Source organism: Culex pipiens, chromosome 1, assembly GCF_016801865.2.
Source record: "Culex pipiens pallens isolate TS chromosome 1, TS_CPP_V2, whole genome shotgun sequence".
NCBI lineage: Eukaryota > Metazoa > Arthropoda > Insecta > Diptera > Culicidae > Culex > Culex pipiens.
Window position 1 is genome coordinate 80,079,836 of NC_068937.1, and position 20,070 is coordinate 80,099,905.

At 39.0% G+C, this 20,070-nt stretch overlaps 1 protein-coding gene across 1 annotated transcript in view; it reads right to left on the minus strand.

The window, feature by feature from the left end:
• LOC120429982 (uncharacterized) overlaps window positions 1-16,602 on the minus strand; it is a 28,462-nt gene extending 11,860 nt beyond the window's left edge. The window contains 3 exon segments of the mRNA XM_052705985.1: window positions 2-379; window positions 696-985; window positions 16,276-16,602. Of these exon segments, the coding sequence (XP_052561945.1) occupies window positions 2-379; window positions 696-985; window positions 16,276-16,602 (995 nt within the window).
• Window positions 16,603-20,070: the final 3,468 nt, after the last annotated feature.

Genomic DNA, 20,070 nt, shown 5'->3' on the forward strand with positions numbered 1-20,070 from the left:
CACTTCAAGCAACCCTGCTTCGATAACCGTTAGGACCTCCGTGTGCAGGTCATCGAAGGCGTCGTAAAGCTCATCATGCTCGTCCCGTGAGGTTGACGGAACCATGCCAAGGATTTGCCCGTACGCCGTGTGGTACGCGTCGTACGCGGCTTCTACCTCCTTCTGGTACGTCTTCAACGCTGCCCATGTGAGCGTCGTGGCATCTCTCAAGCTGTCAAGAATAGATACGAGCTTACCTTGAGCCAGCTCACGCTGGTGGACGACTTCGTGGAACCGCTCCATCTCCTTTTCACTTGCTGCTCCTCTGGGGATCACGCAGTGCTCTTTGTGACCGGGCTTCTTGCCGATCTCACTCCGGTGTCTTATTCGGTGTGGCCGCCTTCTCCGAGTTCCTCAGCTTCTTTGGTGGCTTCCTCGGGCGAAGCACTTTGACCACAGATGCTACAGTGGCAGGGCACTGAGCTCGGAACGGCTGCTGGAACCGTTCGCCTTCACTTTGGGGTTCTTCTACCCGCTTACTTGCACTCTGCGCCGAACTTCCGGAACCACTTTCCAAAACGTTATGCGCACCTTTTCCGGAACCACTTCTTCGCGTTTTCTTCCGGAACCAGTTTCGCGAAAGCCTTCTCACTTCGAGCGTCTTCACTTCCGGACCAAGTTCGCAGAAGGTATTCGCTCCTCTTCTCGGTGTTCACTTCCAGGACCACTTCCCGAAATCTCCTTCCTTCTCTGCCTGCAACTTCCGCTTCTTCTTCTCTGGAGTCGTCGCGTCCTTGCTCAGCGCCGCAACCGGGAGTTGCTGCAGGCACCTTAGGGCAGTTTCCGGCACAAGAGGAACACCAACGATCGGTTCCAGTGTCCGAACCAAGCACGGAAAACAGCCAAGTCTGTAATCGCGGTACTTGGGGGAACTTTGTGTCCTCTTGGCCGGAACTTCACTACACTCGAGTCTTCTTTTCGGAACCTCTTCCAGCTTCAGAAAACTCTGGACGCATCTAAGATGGCGTCGCTTAGCACTTTTCACACTTTTTTCGGACGCATTCTGGACGAATCCAAAATGGCGTCGCCTTTTTCACTTTGTCAAGATGGCGTCCTGTTGCACTCTTTCTTCGCGGCGTATCTTTCCACTCTGTGGGCCTTGTGCCCACTTGCCACGATAGAAACGACCCTCCGCCTTTTGTCCTGTCTCCACACTCCCGGTTCACCAGATCCGGCTCGTTTGGACCATGTTCGGAGCGGACTGTAGATTTTTGCTTAAACCTTCAGCGGACTTGCGGAACCAGTTTGGGAGGGTCGGAAGTATCGCAAACACAAACACAACACTAGAATTTCTCTCACTACTTTCTATTTACTACTAAAACTTAGCTTAAGTGATCAATTGATGCTTCCGACGATCGCGACGCGCTCGACTTGACGTCCGACCGGTTCGGCTGCCTGCGAAAAACTTAAATCTTCACTTGTTCCGACGCACAGGCCCGTCTTCGTCGTCCTCTTTCGTTGCGCGCCAAAACTCCTCCACGAACATCTTCGTGCGCCGTTCGTTCTCCCTTTCTCTCTCTCGCTCAGGCCGTCGTCAACGGCGCGTTTTTGCCGCGCACGTCGTTTCGCGCGATCCCTTCACGGCGTCGTCGTCGACGCGCTGTTGCCAGCTCTGTCTCGCTTGCTGCCGAGCACACGTCGTTGCGCGCGTCTTTTTCGCTGTTGGCAACGACGCAGGCTGGGTTGCCACCTTCGTGGCAGTTGTCATCACAGAAGCGCAGTGCTGCCAAAACCAAACCAAAATTTTCTTCGAGCTGACAGGTTCAGGCTCGAACACTGGTCTTATAAACAAATGACAACATTAAGTATATCCTGCTTACTCCGTTTGTGTAAAAAGGTTAATAAACAAAAGTTCAGATTTTTTTTATATATTTTCGAGCTCCAATACGCACACACGTCATTATTGAACGCCCCCTGCTCAAACGTCAACAGTGTTATCGCAGCAGGCACTTGCTTTTCGTCGTCGCGGTCGTCGCAGCAGGTTTCGCGAGTGTAAACATTGTTGTCTTTTGTTGTGAAGTTTCGAACGCGGGTGTTTGTTTGTGTTCACTTGTTTAGTGGGAGGAACAAGAAGCTGCCCTCTGTGCGTTTGTGCCTGTGTCTGGGACAACTCCACCCTTGCCAAGTTTTTTTTTCATTTGACGGCAAAACATTGAATTAAGGAGAAGCCGGTGGCAACTGCGAGCGATGTGGCCACTCAGATTGTGGAAGCTGGCCGTGGAGGCCAAACTGTTATGGTTTTCAACGACGAAGGAACCAACGGGACCGCGCACCGGAAGATTCTGACGGAATAAACAATCTGGTTTTATAGTTGATGTGATGAATGTAGCGCACACGAAACCGAGCGCCGTGCGGTCTGTGTTTAGATTGTCCAAGAGAGATGCAGCAGGCAAGACATTTACGCCAAGAAGACGGTTCTAACAGGTAACTCGTTTGATTTAGTGGAAGCCGGTGTAACTGTGATTGAAGTGGTCCTCGGATCGTCGCTGAAGGCGCCGGATCCAGTTAGGCGCGCAACTCATCGCCAGAAAATACCTGTTCAAAGGAAAACAACATTCAAATTCGTATCCACCTGGAGCTGGCCGACTAGTTGTCGGTCCGGAAGGAGCTGTTGACGAAGCGATTGGCTTGAGATAATGATGAAATATCATCAGAATCTGGGCTTAGCACGAAGTAGAAACGAACCGTAAATCTACTAGCAGAAGAATTGTGAGGAGAAGAAGAATCTGAGAGCGAAATGAATTGAGGGCGATCAGAAAAAATCGCCAGCGGAAGTGCGCCCAAAATCATCGTCCGGGTGGAGTTCAACAAGAAGACTACAAAGAAAAAGGCAATCAATGATTAACAACAGCATCTATCCTTTAGATAAGTATATTTTCTGATTTTTAATTAATGTGAATTGATACTTTGTGTTTTTATTGTTCTCTTTCAGCGTCGCAGCGATTCAACAATTTCATTCAAATGCGAACATTTCGTTGGGTAACGAGTTTCGGTTATTTTCGGCAGCATCTGGTATGTAAGTTTAATATTATTTGAAGTGAGGGTATCACTTGCTGAGCCGGGACCGTGGTGTAGGGGTAAGCGTGGTTGCCTCTCACCCAGTCGGCCTGGGTTTGATCCCAGAAGGTCCCGGTGGCAAATTTTGAGACGAGATTTGTCTGATCACGCCTTCCGTCGGACAGGGAAGTAAATGTTGGCCCCGGTCTAACCTAGAGGTTAGGTCGTTAGCTCAGTCCAGGTGTAGGAGTCGTCTCCCTGGGTCCTGCCTCGGTGGAGTCGCTGGTAGGCAGTTGGACTCTCAATCCAAAGGTCGTCAGTTCGAATCCCGGGGTGGATGGAAGCTTAGGTGTAAAAAGATGTTTGCAATTGCCTCAACAATCAAGCCTTCGGACACCTAGTTTCGAGTAGGAATCTCGCAATCGAGAAAGCCAAGGCAATGCTGTAGAGCGAATAATTTGATTTTGATTTTTTTTGGTATCACTTGCTAGGGGGTGGGTCTCGTGGCGCAGGGGTAGCGGCTTCGGCTGCCGATCCCGATGATGCTATGAGACGCGGGTTCGATTCCCGCCTTATCCACTGAGCTTCTATCGGATGGTGAAGTAAAACGTCGGTCCCGGTTTCTCCTGTCTCGTCAGAGGCGCTGGAGCAGAAATCCCACGTTAGAGGAAGGCCATGCCCCGGGGGGCGTAGTGCCAATAGTTTCGTTTTCGTTTTTTTTTTTTTGCTAGTAAGAATTTGTCTAAAATTAGCTTGCAAAAGAATCGCATGCACTAGTAATCGGCGGAACCGCATGTTGATCGACTTTAAATCTACTAACGGATAATTAAAAGGTTGGCAGTTTTTAAGACGAGATTTTTTGCGTTCCGTTGGATACTAAAGTTAATGTAGTAGGTCGTTAGGTCAGTTCTGGAGCAAAATTTTAAAAGTGCGCATCAACATTTATTCAGCTGGATCCATTTCGCAAATCGGCAGGCTTCTGGCAACTTCAGGTTTTGTAAAATAGTAAAATAGTTACCTATTGCCTGGGTTATTGCAAAACAGTCCAAGCGCTCAAAAAGCTCATGCACCATTTTCAAATATTGCTCAAGAGTTCAGGTGCACCCATTCAACTCAATCGGAATTCTGAAACGGAATTCGTAAATGTTTCGAATTGAATTACGTTTTATAATTTTAATTGAGTCGACAGGTAAGGAGTTGCCTGTCTGCAATTGTAACAGAAATTTGAAATATTTTTTTCCAAAAAAATGCTTTATGCCTGAAAAATATTTTTTTCGTGAAATTAGGCCTAGAAAACTGGAATGAGGGAGGGTCCCAAACTGGGAGGGGGTATAACAACGAATAAAAATGTTTTAAGGACCAAATTCTCAATCACCCAAAATATGGTTGTCTTCAAAGTGGAATATCTTTCGACAATCAAAACGGTGTGAGATTTCTTTACAAATTTATTATAAAAATATTTTTCAAAGATCGATCCACCTGTTAGGCCAGATCAATTAAAAATTCGTATCAAAAATCAAAAACCTATTTTTTAGGAAAACGCAATTTTCACCGATAAAATATTTTCATATTTATAAATTCAGATTCAGGCCGGTAAAACACAACTTTCTACATATAAATCTCTGATGGGTTATCTCGGTTTATACTAATTTGTTCCAACCACGCCGTGCAACTTTCTGCCCCCGGGATATAGCTTTCCATGTGATGAAATAATAACACTTTTTGTTATGCAATCAATCCATATTAATAACATTTTTTGTTATTTGGGTGCTCCCCATCCATGGCTCAGAATAACTAACCTTGTTATTCTATTGTTCTGGATTCTATGTTATTAGTATGTTATTGCAATAACAGAGCAATAACAATTTGAGTTATTTTTCGAACAAATCTTTGTTATGGAAATTTGTTATTTTAACAACTAATCCAATCATCCCAATAACGGATTTTGATCTTCTCACAATATCAAAAACTGACCTTCCTAAGTTATTTCCGTCTGCTCGGGTAGTTTTTATTTTAATGTATAGCAATTAAGTAGTTTTAGTTAAAGCATTCGGTAGCATTTCGACATTCTTTAGTTTCTTCATATCTGCCGATCCTGCTGGTGAGGACCGCCTCTTTTCTTGCCGTGAGGCATTTTGGCACTTTTTAGCACTTTTCAGGTGCTAATATCGAGGAGTTCCTCACTGATTGGTGGTCCACAAAGGAATGAAATCTCACAACAGATTAATTTGTTCCTTTTAAAATTTTCAAACATTAGGTAGGTGGTTACCTTGGTAGCTTGCTGCGATCGAGCTGGTATGCGAACACTTTGATGAACCATAAAGAAAATGTTCACATATCGAGTCCCATTAAATTAGGAAAATATTCAATGTAAATCAACAAGAGCATTAACAAGAGCATGGGTTAGATCCCTGTTGAATGATTTTTCAATGAAATCTTTGTGTAATTGAAATTCATGGGAAACCCTTTTCAAACTTCCAAGCCCGTTTGCTCAACTTGCTGAAAATGTATATGGGACATTTATGCGAACATGGACCGTATACTGAAGTGAATTTTATATGTTAACGAGGTAAACATTTATTTTCTGTCGAAATTTTTGAGCCATTCCATATTCCATGTTAAGTCAGGTATTCTCAGCCGCGACGGTAGCGCCGCCAAGCTTATACTGCACACTCTAATTTCTTTGATTCAAGATGGTATGCAACGCATTTTTTAGAGCAACATTGTTTACACACAAGTTCGAGCCTAGATGATGTCGTTTCCAACGACCGAGTTCAATAAAAGTAATGTACAGTACAAACATGTAGATTCCAAGTAATCTCAATTGAAACTAACCTGCCAATTCAGAGCTTTAAAACTGACATACATAGTTTTTATCTGACAACTCTTTTGGAGATCGTGAGGTTGTTCAAGCAATGGATTTCTGTTTTCTGACTTATTTTTTCGTTTCTTTTGTATGTTACGTTTGATTCTTTGATGATCGTTGTTAACAGACTTCATTTTCTAGAATAATAAAATAAATTGTATTTTCTACCTAAAAGGCAGCAACTCTCTACGAAATTCGATCATTTTTATTTTATGTATTTTTTTATTTGCCTTCCCTATGACCAAAGAAGCTATTTTGCGTCATTGGTTCTCCCATACAAGTCTCCATACAAAAATGGTATGTAAATATTCAAACAGCTGTAACTTTTGAGTGAATTTTCTGATCAATTTGATGTCTTCGGCAAAGTTGTAGGTATTGTTGAGGACTATTGAGAAAAAATAGGTACACGGAAAAAAATTGCAGATTTTTTAATCAACTTTTTTTTCACTGAAACTCAATTTCTCAAAATACGTATTTTTTTGATTTTAGAGACTTTTTGATAAGTTTTAGGGGACAAAATCTGCTACTTTTGAGCCATATTTGATTTGAGGAAAAAATCGAAGTTTCATGCAAAAACTAATTTGACGTTATTTTTTAATGCAAAATTGAATTTGCAATTGAAAACTACTTAACCGATTTTTTTGTAAAGGACTCCGTTTTCAAGATATAGCCACCGAAAGTTTGATTTTAGCGAAATATTTGCAGTTTTTCGATTTTTTAAAAATAGTGACCATGAGTGAGTGAGTGACCATTTCTAAAAAAAATTAATCTGAAAAGTTCTGAAAATTTGCTATAAAATTGTCCAAGAGACATTGAAGATTGGACCTTGGATTGCGGAGATAGAACCGCTTTAAGAAAAAGAAACAGGAAAATTGAAGTTTTCTAAGTCTCACCAAAACAACCCACCATTTTCTAATGTCGATATCTCAGCAACTAATGGTCCGATTTTCAATGTAAAAACATGAAACATTCCGATTGAAATTTTCCGATCCTTTCGAAAAAATATTTTGAAAATTTTTAAATCAAGACTAGCACTTTAAATGAGCGTAATATTCAATGTTTGGCCCTTTTAAAATGTTAGTCTTGATTAAAAAAATTCAAAATATTTTTTTCGAAAAGATCGAAAAATTTCACGAATGTTTCATGATTTAACATTGAAAATCGGACCATTAGTTGCTGAGATATCGACATTAGAAAATTGTGGGTTGTTTTGGTGACCCGATCAGACGGTAATAACTAAATTCATGCCATTCCAATAACAAATACTGTTAAAATAACAAAAAGTGTTATGGGATATTCTTGCAAAATCAATTTTTGCATAAGAGTTGAATAACAGTTTATGTTATTATAATAAAATTTGTTATTGGTCTGATATTGGTTGAAAGCCAAAAAAAACTTCCCGAGCAGACGAAAATAACTTGGGAATATCATTTTTTGATATTTGAAAATACTAGGCCAATAACATTTTATGTTATTTATAACAAAATTTGTTATTCGCCGTTATGATTTTTTTGTTATTGGATTGTTATTGTAATAACAGAGTAATAACATTTTAAGTTATTCTTCGAACAAATCTTTGTTATTATTTTTAATTATATTAACAACTAATCCGAGCATCCCAATAACAGTTTGAGGTATTCTTCCATAACAAAAGATGTTATTCCCAAGTTGTTCTGGCTTTCAATCAATATCAGACCGATAACAAATTTTGTTATGATAACATAAACTGTTATTGAACTCTTATGCAAAAATGGATTTTGCAATAATATTCCATAACACTTTCTGTTATTTTAACAGTATTTGTTATTGAAATGGCATGAATTTAGTTAGTACCGTCTGTTCGGGTTTGGAATAAAATTTTTTGTTATGGAAGAATAACTCCAACTGTTATTGGGATGATCGGATTAGTTGTTAAAATAACAAAAAATAATAACAATGATTTGTTCGAAAAATAACTGGAAATGTTATTAGTCTGTTATTACAATAACAATCCAATAACAAAAAAAAAATCATAACGACGAATAACAAATCTTGTTATAAATAACTATTAACGTTATTGGCTTAGTATTTTCAAATATCAAAAAATGTTATTCCCACGTTGTTTCCGTCTGCTCGGGGAGATTTAGAAAACTTCAATTTTCGTGTTTCTTTTGCTTAAAGCGGTTCTATCTCAGCAACCCGAGGTCCAATCTTCAATGTCTCTTAGACAATTTTATAGTAAATTTTCTGAACTTTTCAAAACAATATTTTTTAGAAATGGTCACTCATCGTCACAACCTTTAAAAATCGAAAAACTGCAAATATTTCGCTCAAATCAAACTTTCGGTCACTATATCATGAAAACGGAGCCCTTTATCAAAAAATCTGTCAAGTACTTTTCGATTGCAAATCCAATTTTGCATTGAAAAAATATCGTCAAATTTGTTTTTGCATGAAATTTTGATTTTTTCCAAAAATAACTATTTTTTCAAAAAATCATAACTCGGCGGCAGATTTTTTGACCATGTTTTTCTATGGCTCAAAAGTTGCGGATTTTTGTCCCCTAAAACATATCAAAAAATCTCAAAAATAAAAAAATACGTATTTTGGGAAATTGAGTTTCAGTGAAAGAAATTGATTAAAAAATCTGCAATTTTTTCCGTGTACCTATTTTTTCTCAATAGTCCTCAACAATACTTACAACTTTGCCGAAGACACCAAATTGATCAGAAAATTCGCTCCAAAATTACAGCTGTTTGAATATTTACATCCCGAGCAGACGGAAATAACGTGGGAATAACATTTTTTGTTATTTGAAAATACTAGGCCAATAACATTTTATGTTATTAATAACAAGATTTGTTATTCGCAGTTATGATTTTTTTGTTATTGGATTGTTATTGTAATAACAGACTAATAACATTTTGCGTTATTCTTCGAACAAATCTTTGTTATTCTTTTTTGTTATTTTAACAACTAATCCGATCATCCCAATAACAGCTGGAGTTATTCTTCCATAACAGAAAATGTTATTCCCAAGTTGTTTTGACTTTCAACTAATATCAAACCAATAACAAATTTGGTTATGATTACATAAACTGTTATTAAGCTCTTATGCAAAAATGGATTTTGCAAGAATATTCCATACCATTTTTTGTTATTTTAACAGTATTTGTTATTGAAATGGCATGAATTTTGTTATTACCGTCTGCCCGGGATACCATTTTTGTATGGACAGCAGCCAAAATTGTATGGAGACTTGTATGGGTGAACCAATGACACAAAATAGCTTCTTTGGTCATAGGGAAGGCCTCCACAAAGTTTGAGCCAAATAAAAAAATACAAATAAAATCCATTTCCGGTTTTGGTAGAAAATTGCTCAAGGACATATAGATTATCACAAACAAACGATAAGATACAAAACGAAAACGCTCCGCAATGAAACAAATACATTCAAACCCCGATGGTTTGACACCAACTGTTGTCAAACGAACGGGTTCACGTTTTAGTTTGACACCCCTTTTATACGGAGTTCACACACACTACCAAACGTTTGTTTTGATAGCGTGCGTGAGCGCCGTGTAAAAAGTGATAGTTCGTCACTTTTTAGTTTGACTTTGACACGGCTACATCACGACTGTCATCCACATATAAAGCGAGTGAAGTCAAAATCAAACCAAGTTTTTGGCGCGTTGCTTTTGAAAATGTCGTATGCGCATCGAAAATAAATAACAAATTAAAAACTTTTGTAAGTTTAATACTAGTTTTTATATATATTTAATCTCAGGGGACAATTAGGGGAACTGCATTTAATTCCGTCAAGCACCTAATGTTGGCATATCAGCACTGTGGTGTTCAGTGACAGCTAGTTTAAAGTTTGTTTGACTGAAATTTAATAAGTATTCCATTCATTTTAAACCAACGATCAGGAAGATTCAAACTAATTTAATTTTATTTCAAGGTAACTGAAGATATTAAGATTTTTAGTTTAGTTTTTTTGTATAATGTAGAAAATTGAAAAAAATAATAATTAATAATTGAAATTATCTCGCAAATATACGCAAAAGATAAAAAAACATTATTTGGGAACAAAATTTATGTATTTATTTCATACGACCTTTTCAAAAACCACGCGTAAACAATATTGACAGCGCCTCTGGCGAGGACTTCAGGAAACCGCATGCGTGTCAGATCCTTGGACTTTGACCAACCAACGGGATACACACAAAAAAGTGACCAACCACCGGGGGTTGAGTGTAGTTTGTTTGATCATTACACATGTTTGGCAAACTTTTTGCGGAAAAGTTAAGACAAATTTTCACGCTTACACACAAAAAAAATGCTGTAAATTTAAAAAGATCGTTCGTTGGATTAAAGGTTCGCGTTGGTGAATATTCGTTGAAAGTTCGAACTTTTTAATTTGAAAGTTGGAAAGTTTTTGATACTACCATGCATTATCTCAGTATTTTAATATTAAAACATGGTATGGTTTCGTTTTTTTGCATTTAACGCTTCTGCTTATGGTTGAAAAACTTCCGCGTCCAAGCTGTACCGATTCTTACGGTCTTCCCGAGCAGGGGTAAATAACACGGGAATACCAAATTTTGGTATTACTTGGGCAAATAACAGCGACCAAAATGTGCCCTTGGTTGCCCAGTAATAGATGGTAAAATACCATGAAATCATACCAAAGTCTAGTATGTGGAAGGGCACAACAATACCAAACCATGTTATTCCAAGGGTAAAATAATACCTCAAAATAAAACCATTTCAATACCAAGTTGAGGTCTTCTGGATTTTTGAACATTGCTTGAATACCAAAACTTGGTATTGCCATGGTTTTAATTTTAGGTATTCCCGCGCCCTTGGAAAATCAGATTTTGGTATTCCTGTAGTCTTCCACATACATGATTTTGGTATGATTTCATGGTATTTTAACATCTATGACTGGGCAACCAAGAGCTCATTTTGGTCGCTGCTATTTGCACAAGAAATACCAAAATTTGGTATTTTCATACCATTTTTAGTGCAGCAGTTGCAGTTAGTGGAAAAACGGAAATGATCCATATGCAACAGCCAAATCTACTCACCTGATGATTCCATGTTGTTCTTAGTGATATTCTTCACCACACCGAATGCATTTGTCATTGATGAACGGCCTGTGCTTGAAGTTCTTGAAGCTTCTGAAAAATAACAAGATTGAAAAATAAGTATTATTGAAATGAAACTGGATTGAAATTCACCAAAATTCAATAATCTGTTGATTGACTCGTTTTTCAAAGTATTTGGTTATCCCAACTTAGAGAAATTTCAAAGTTTTTGAAAAAAAATATTAGTGGGTATATCACAAAAAAAATAAATCAGCTTTAAATAACATTTTTAGGTGTCAAAACATTTTAGCGGAAAATTAATTATTTTGTCAAAATTGGTCAAAATTTTCCCATATCCCACTTTAATACCAAAAAAATACCAAAATGTGCCATCCTGACTTAGAAAATTTTCCACAATTTCAAGTCATTTCTGTAGGGGGTATATCAAAAATGTTTAAAATCAAGTTTGAAATTCCCGGTTTTTAATGAAAGCATTCGCTTTGAGACATCATTTTAGCGCTAAATTAATTATTTTGTCAAAATTGGTCAAAATTTTCCCATAGTTTCAGAGGAATTTGATAAAATACTGTAATACCAAAAGAATACCAAAATGTGGTGTTCGACCATTGACAAATTCTGCAATTTTGCAATATCAAAACAATACCTTAAATTGGTATGATACCACATTTTGCTCTTGCATAATCCTTAAGACAAATTTTAAAGGGTCCAGGAATACCAAAATTTGGTATTGATACCAGAGAAAGGTGTTATTACGCATTTCCCTTGTTATTTACCCATGCTCGGGTTACGCTACCGCTCACGTCCGAAGACCCCAGTCATCCGCCCGAAGCTGCGCCGTCACGAGAGGAGCGTTTGCGGGCGGGAGTTCCCGAGCAGGGGTAAATAACACGGGAATACCAAATTTTGGTATTACTTGGGCAAATAACAGGGACCAAAATATGCCCTTGGTTGCCCAGTAATAGATGGTAAAATACCATGAAATCATACCAAAGTCTTGTATGTGGAAGGGCACAACAATACCAAACCATGTTATTACAAGGGTAAAATAATATCTCAAAATAAAACCATTTCAATACCAAGTTGAGGTCTTCTGGATTTTTGAACATTGCTTGAATACCAAAACTTGGTATTGTCATGGTTTTAATTTTAGGTATTCCCGCGCCCTTGGAAAATCATCTTTTGGTATTCCTGTGGTCTTTCACATACATGATTTTGGTATGATTTCATGGTATTTTACCATCTATTACTAGGCAACCAAGAGCACATTTTGGTCGCTGATATTTGCACAAGTAATACCAAAATTTGGTATTTTCATACCATTTTTAGTGCAGCAGTTGCAGTTAGTGAAAAAACGGTAATGATCCATATGCAACAGCCAAATCTACTCACCTGATGATTCCATGTTGTTCTTAGTGATATTCTTCACCACACCGAATGCATTTGTCATTGATGAACGGCCTGTGCTTGCAGTTCTTGAAGCTTCTGGAAAATAACAAGATTGAAAAATAAGTGTTATTAAAATGAAACTGGATTGAAATTCACCAAAATTCAATAATCTTTCGATTGACTCGTTTTTCAAAGTATTTGGTTATCCCGACTTGGAGAAATTTCAACAATTTAAAAAAATATCTTAATGGGTATATCAAAAAATGTTAAAACCAGCTTTAAAATTTTTTTTCAAGTCATTTTAGCGCAAAATTTATTATCTTGTCCAAATTTGTAAAAAAATCCCATAGTTTCAGAGAAAATTGATGAAACCTTTCAATACCAAAATATGTGAATAGACGTATTTTTTTCCGCTGTCATATTTTTGGAATTTGATTTTTTTTTTAAACCTTCGATTTCAATTTTTTAACCGGAGTTCCTGTACAAATTTAATGGTGGTAGCGGTTGAGGTAGTGTCAGTGGAATATCAAAACCCAGATTTCAACTTCTCGTCGGCTTGATGCTCTTCATGGGGGTGACGATCACACGAACAAGAAGGCAGGATCAGCAACAGCTGGAGCACTTTATGGAGTGGTCATCATGCTCCTATTCCAATTTACCAAACTGGCCAGCAGTAGCAGACTAAATGCATCGTGTGGTGATCAGTACCAACTTGCGGCGTTAGATGCCTTTGCTGCCGGTCGAGCAGTACCAGGATTTCTGCTGGTCCTTTTCAAGTCCAGAAGTCTTAGAAGAATTACGATTCAAGTGGCACCCTGCTGGAGCTGTTGAATCTTGATTTGGTGAGATCTATCCATTTTATCTATCATTATTTGATTGATGTTTTTTCCCTTATTTTACATAATATTCTATTGATCAAATGATATATCCATTAAACAAAGGATAATATAATCATTCCCTTTCCCACCTTCCCTTTCTCCTGTCCTCATTTCCTCCCCTTCCCCTCCCCCCCCCCTTCCCTAAATATTATTATTTGCCAAATTTACACTTACACACCACACCACAACTGAATCGGAGCGTTTGGTACGGTATGTCCACGCATCCTTCCTCCCCTGATGATTCTGTGAAATGTGATCCGTTCACAGAATCTGTCTCTGCGGTTAATGCAACGCAGTAGGCCTGGCCGCTTTAATTTTTGCTATACATTTTCGGGGTAACTCGGATGTACTGTAATCATTAATTTTGACAAGAAAGGACTTGAGGCGTAATCTTACCACAAGTTCTTCCAGGATGCTTTCTTCGGACTGGCTGCGCTTGTGTTCGATTAGATTAGATTAGATTAGAAACCTTTCAATACCAAAATAATACCAAAATGTGCCATCCTGACTTAGAAAATTTTTCACAATTTCAAGTAATTTCTGTAGGGGGTATATCAAAAATGTTTAAAATCAAGTTTGAAATTTCCGGTTTTCAATGAAAGCATTCGCTTAGAGACATCATTTTAGCGCAAAATTAATTATTTTGTCAAAATTGGTCAAAACTTTCCCATAGTTTCAGAGGAATTTGATAAAACACTTTAATACCAAAATAATACCAAAATGTGCCATCCTGACTTAGAAAATTTTCCACAATTTCAAGTCATTTCTGTAGGGGGTATATCAAAAATGTTTAAAATCAAGTTTGAAATTTCCGGTTTTCAATGAAAGCATTCGCTTAGAGACATCATTTTAGCGCAAAATTAATTATTTTGTCAAAATTGGTCAAAATTTTCCCATAGTTTCAGAGGAATTTGATAAAACACTTTAATACCAAAATAATACCAAAATGTGCCATCCTGACTTAGAAAATTTTCCACAATTTCAAGTCATTTCTGTAGGGGGTATATCAAAATGTTTAAAATCAAGTTTGAAATTTCCGGTTTTCAATGAAAGCATTCGCTTTGAGACATCATTTTAGCGCAAAATTAATTATTTTGTCAAAATTGGTCAAAATTTTCCCATAGTTTCAGAGGAATTTGATAAAACACTTTAACACCAAAATAATACCAAAATGTGCCATCCTGACTTAGAAAATTTTCTACAATTTCAAGTCATTTCTGTAGGGGGTATATCAAAAATGTTTAAAATCAAGTATGAAATTTCCGGTTTTCAATTAAAGCATTCGCTTTGAGACATCATTTTAGCGCAAAATTAATTATTTTGTCAAAATTGGTCAAAATTTTTCCATAGTTTCAGAGGAATTTGATAAAACATTGTAATACCAAAAGAATACCAATATGTGGTGTTCGACCATTGACAAATTCTGCAATTTAGCAATATCAAAACAATACCTTAAATTGGTATGATACCACATTTTGCTCTTGCATAATCCTCAAGACAAATTTTAAAGGGCCCAGGAATACCAAAATTTGGTATTGATACCAGAGAAAGGTATTATTACGCATTTCCCTTGTTATTTACCCATGCTCGGGTTACTGAAACAGTTTGAATCGAAATGAAATTGGCTAGACACTGAACACATTCTCAATATTCACCGGTGACTTCTTCGGTATTCCAGGTAGTTGTTCTTGATCAGGTTCGTCGGATCCCGCTCCAACTTCTGGAAGTACTCCTAGTACGACAGCTCCAGGACTTGCGGCTTGCGTACAGACGGTCCTTCCAGAACTGGTGCAAACTGTTCTAACGGATGTTAGGTAATACACGTCAAACATGTCCCGCAGCGATAAATGGACTGCGGACCCTCAGGACATCACTTCCGGCACATAATGCTGCTGATGGTCGTAAACCGCCGGCACCGAGTGCAACATCCGCGCTGACCACCACCGATTATGCCGCTTCTCGTCGTTTCCCTTTTCGGATCCTTTTCCTCACCGTTAAAATTAACTTCATCGTACTTGTTCAAAAAAAAAATTAAATCTGCTTCAACTTCAATCTCGTCTACCCACCCCAGACCACCACCACCGAATACAACCGGTGCAAATCGGCGTCCTACAAAAACAAGCAAAATCAATCACAAACTCCACCAAACACCCAAGCTTCTTTCTTACCCATTTTGATCGTGAAACAACTGTAGGTCCTGCAGGAAGCTGGCCTTACCTTTTTGAAAACCATTTTTCCCCTAATTCCCCAACCTTCCTCCTTCAAAGGTTTCCGCGTCCAACTCCTGGCTGCGGCCGCGTTCGGTTTTGATCGTCGTGGACCACCACTGACTAACCACCGGAATCACCTAAACTTTTGTTTACTTTTTGGACTTAGGCGTACACGGTTACACGAGAACGACAAATTAATGAAATTATAAAGTCGAATTTAAAGTTAAAACTTTTCAATCAGTTTGCAATGAGTGTTCGGGCCAGACTTGGCCCCACGAAAACGGCGAAAATGGCTTCAACCAAATCTTGGTGTGCCGGAGCTGAAAGCAACGGTGGACACTTTCGGTGGACTGTAGACTGGTGGACGCGCCCGTGGGTGAAGGAAAGAAGCACTTCTTTACACTAACTAAACTTAATTTATTAGAATTAAAGTGCGAGATGTTTCCGTTCTAACTGGTGAAAAAAGACTGGTTGTCGTTCCTCTTTTCGCGCGCTTTCTTCGCCTTCTCGATCGCAGCAACGGGTGCCGTTGCGCGCAAACTGCAGCACCGCAGTGGGCGCAAACTGCTGACCAGTGACAGATTCTCCAGCTCCTCCGACGATACCCAACCCAGGTGAGTCTCTCGCAGTTCCGGGTAATTGTCCCACATGGGAACGAAACCTCGTTTCAGTAAGCGGAAGTACAGGGCGGCACCGACGAGCATGTCAATGCGATCTGGGATGTGGAACTTAGGGTCAGCCAGCTGAAATCCATTTGGAATCGGCCAATCGGTGGTATTGACCGGTGACGACGGAATCTTTCAAGTTACCTTCGGGACGACCAGGCACTCCACGTCCACCGTGAATCCGCTGTATCGGGACTGGAGCTGAACGGTTGTCGACTCCCTGGTATTCGTCGTCTGACCTCCGATGCCGCAGATCGGGACGTTTGCGGGAACTCTTTTTAGTTTAAAACGATCAGTCATCGAGGTAGAAATAAAGTTTATCTGTGATCCGCTATCCAAAGGGATGCGACACGGCACAGGTCGATTGCTGCCGTCGCCCAGATCGACGACCGCTGTTTGAAGCATCGGAGTGGGACAGTTGTTCACTTCCACTGGCGGAAGTGGTTCAGCGGGTTGACGCCAGAGACGCATCGAGCTCTACAAGCCCAATAAAAACTCCTTACCTGCTCTGTATTTTCAAAATCAAGCTCATTGCATTCTCAAAATCAAGCTCATTGATGACGCTGAAAACCATTTTGGACATATCTGGCCACTTTTGGACCGATTCCAGGTTCTACGGTGGAACCCGGAATATCCCAACTACGGAGTATTTTCAAGAAATTTATTAGATTGGCAATATGGGTATCAAAATTCAGCATTTTCAAAATCAAGCTCATTGATGACGCTAAAAATCATTTTGGACATATCTGGCCACTTTTGGACCGGTTCCAGGTTCTCCGGTGGAACCCGGAATATCCCAACTACGGAGTATTTTCAAGAAATTTATTAGATTGGCAATATGGGTATCAAAATTCAGCATTTTCAAAATCAAGCTCATTGATGACGCTAACAACCATTTTGGACATATCTGGCCACTTTTGGACCGGTTCCAGGTTCTCCGGTGGAACCCGGAATATCCCAACTACGGAGTATTTTCAAGAAATTTATTAGATTGGCAATATGGGTATCAAAATTCAGCATTTTCAAAATCAAGCTCATTGATGACGCTAAAAACCATTTTGGACATATCTGGCCACTTTTGGACCGGTTCCAGGTTCTCCGGTGGAACCCGGAATATCCCAACTACGGAGTATTTTCAAGAAATTTATTAGATTGGCAATATGGGTATAAATTTCAGCATTTTCAAAATCAAGCTTATTGATGACGCTGAAAACCATTTTGGACATATCTGGCCACTTTGGGACCGGTTCCAGGTTCTCCAGTGAAACCAGGAATATCCCAACTACGGAGTATTTTCAAGATATTTATTAGAGTGGCAATATGGGTATCAAAATTCAGCATTTTCATAATCAAGCTCATTGATGACGCTAAAATTCATTTTGGACATATCTGGCCACTTTGGGACCGGTTCCAGATTCTCCGGTGGAACCCGGAACATCCCCAATTCCAGAGTATTTTCAAGAATTTTTTTAGAGTGGAAATATGGGTATAAATTTCCGCATTTTCAAAATCAAGCTTATTGATGACGCTGAAAACCATTTTGGACATATCTCGCCACTTTGGGACCGGTTCCAGGTTCTCCAGTGAAACCAGGAATATCCCAACTACGGAGTATTTTCAAGAAATTTATTGGATTGGCAATATGGGTATCAAAATTCAGCATTTTCATAATCAAGCTCATTGATGACGCTAAAATTCATTTTGGACATATCTGGCCATTTTGGGACCGGTTCCAGATTCTCCGGTGGAACCCGGAACATCCCCAATTCCAGAGTATTTTCAAGAATTTTATTGGATTGGCAATATGGGTATCAAATTTCAGCATTTTCAAAATCAAGCTCATTGATGACGCTAAAACCAATTTTGGACATATCTGGCCATTTTGGGACCGGTTCTAGGTTCTCCGGTGGAACCCGGAATATCCCCAATTACAGTGCATTTTCAAGAATTTTATTGGAGTGGAAATACGGGTAACAAAATTTAGCATTTTCAAATAATTCCAAAAAATAATTCGAGTGTCAACAAAAAACTTTATTTTGAAAATGCAGAATGTTGATACCCATATTGCCATTCAATAAAAATCTAGGAAAAGCTCCGTAATTGGGGTTGTTCCGGGTTCCCCCGGAGAACCTAGAACCGGTTCCAAAATGGCCAGATATGTCCAAAATAGTTTCTAGCGTTATCAATGACCTTGATTTTAATCAATGAGCTTGATTTAAAATTGCTGAATTTTGATACCAATATTGCCAATCCAATAAAATTCTTGAAAATACTCAGAAGTTGAGGATATTCCGGGTTTCACCGGAGAACCTGGAAACGGTCCCAAAGTGGCCAGATATGTCCAAAATGGTTTTCAGCGTCATCAATGAGCCTGATTTTGAAAATGCTAAAATTTGATACCCATATTGCCACTCTAATAAATTTCTTGAAAATACTCCGTAGTTGGGATATTCCGGGTTCCACCGGAGAACCTGGAACCGGTCCCAAAATGGCCAGATATGTCCAAAATAGTTTCTAGCGTTATCAATGACCTTGATTTTAATCAATGAGTTTGATTTAAAATTGCTGAATTTTGATACCAATATTGCCAATCCAATAAAATTCTTGAAGATACTCTAGAATTGGGGATATTCCGGGTTCCACCGGAGAACCTGGAACCGGTCCCAAAGTGACCAGATATGTCCAAAACTGTTTTCAGCGTCATCAATGAGCTTGATTTTGAAAATGCTGAAATATTGCCACTCTATTAAATTTCTTGAAAATACTCCGTAGTTGGGATATTCCGGGTTTCACCGGAGAACCTGGAACCGGTCCCAAAATGGCCAGATATGTCCAAATTGGTTTTTATCGTCATCAATGACCTTGGTTTTCAGCGTCATCAATGAGCCTGATTTTGAAAATGCTGAATTTTGATACCCATATTGCCACTCCAATAAAATTCATGAAAATACTCTAGAATTGGGGATGGAACCGGTCCCAAAGTAGCCAGATATGTCCAAAATGGTTTTCAGCGTCATCAATGAGCCTGATTTTGAAAATGCTGAAATTTGATACCCATATTGCCACTCTAATAAATTTCTTGAAAATACTCCGTAGTTGGGATATTCCGGGTTCCACCGGAGAACCTGGAACCGGTCCCAAAATGGCCAGATATGTCCAAATTGGTTTTTATCGTCATCAATGAGCTTGATTTTGAAAATGCTGAATTTTGATACCCATATTGCCACTCCAATAAAATTCATGAAAATACTCTAGAATTGGGGATATTCCGGGTTCCACCGGAGAACCTGGAACCGGTCCAAAAGTGGCCAGATATGTCCAAAATGGTTTTCAGCGTCATCAATGAGCCTGATTTTGAAAATGCTGAAATTTGATACCCATATTGCCACTCTAATAAATTTCTTGAAAATACTCCGTAGTTGGGATATTCCGGGTTTTACCAGAGAACCTGGAACCGGTCCCAAAGTGGCCAGATATGTCCAAAATGGTTTTTAGCGTCATCAATGAGCCTGATTTTGAAAATGCTGAAATTTGATACCCATATTGCCACTCTAATAAATTTCTTGAAAATACTCCGTAGTTGGGATATTCCGGGTTCCACCGGAGAACCTGGAACCTGTCCCAAAATGGCCAGATATGTCCAAATTGGTTTTTATCGTCATCAATGAGCTTGATTTTGAAAATGCTGAATTTTGATACCCATATTGCCACTCTAATAAAATTCTTGAAAATACTCTGGAATTGGGGATATTTCGGGTTCCACCGGAGAACCTGGAACCGGTCCCAATGTGGCCAGATCGGTCCAATATGGTATTGGATATTATAATTGTACTGTATCTTGCATTATGATAAAATTTTAAACAGATTGTCATTCAACATTCGCTCCAACATGCAAACCAACTAGAAAATAGAGGGCTAAAAAAAGTTGCCTGGTTGGTT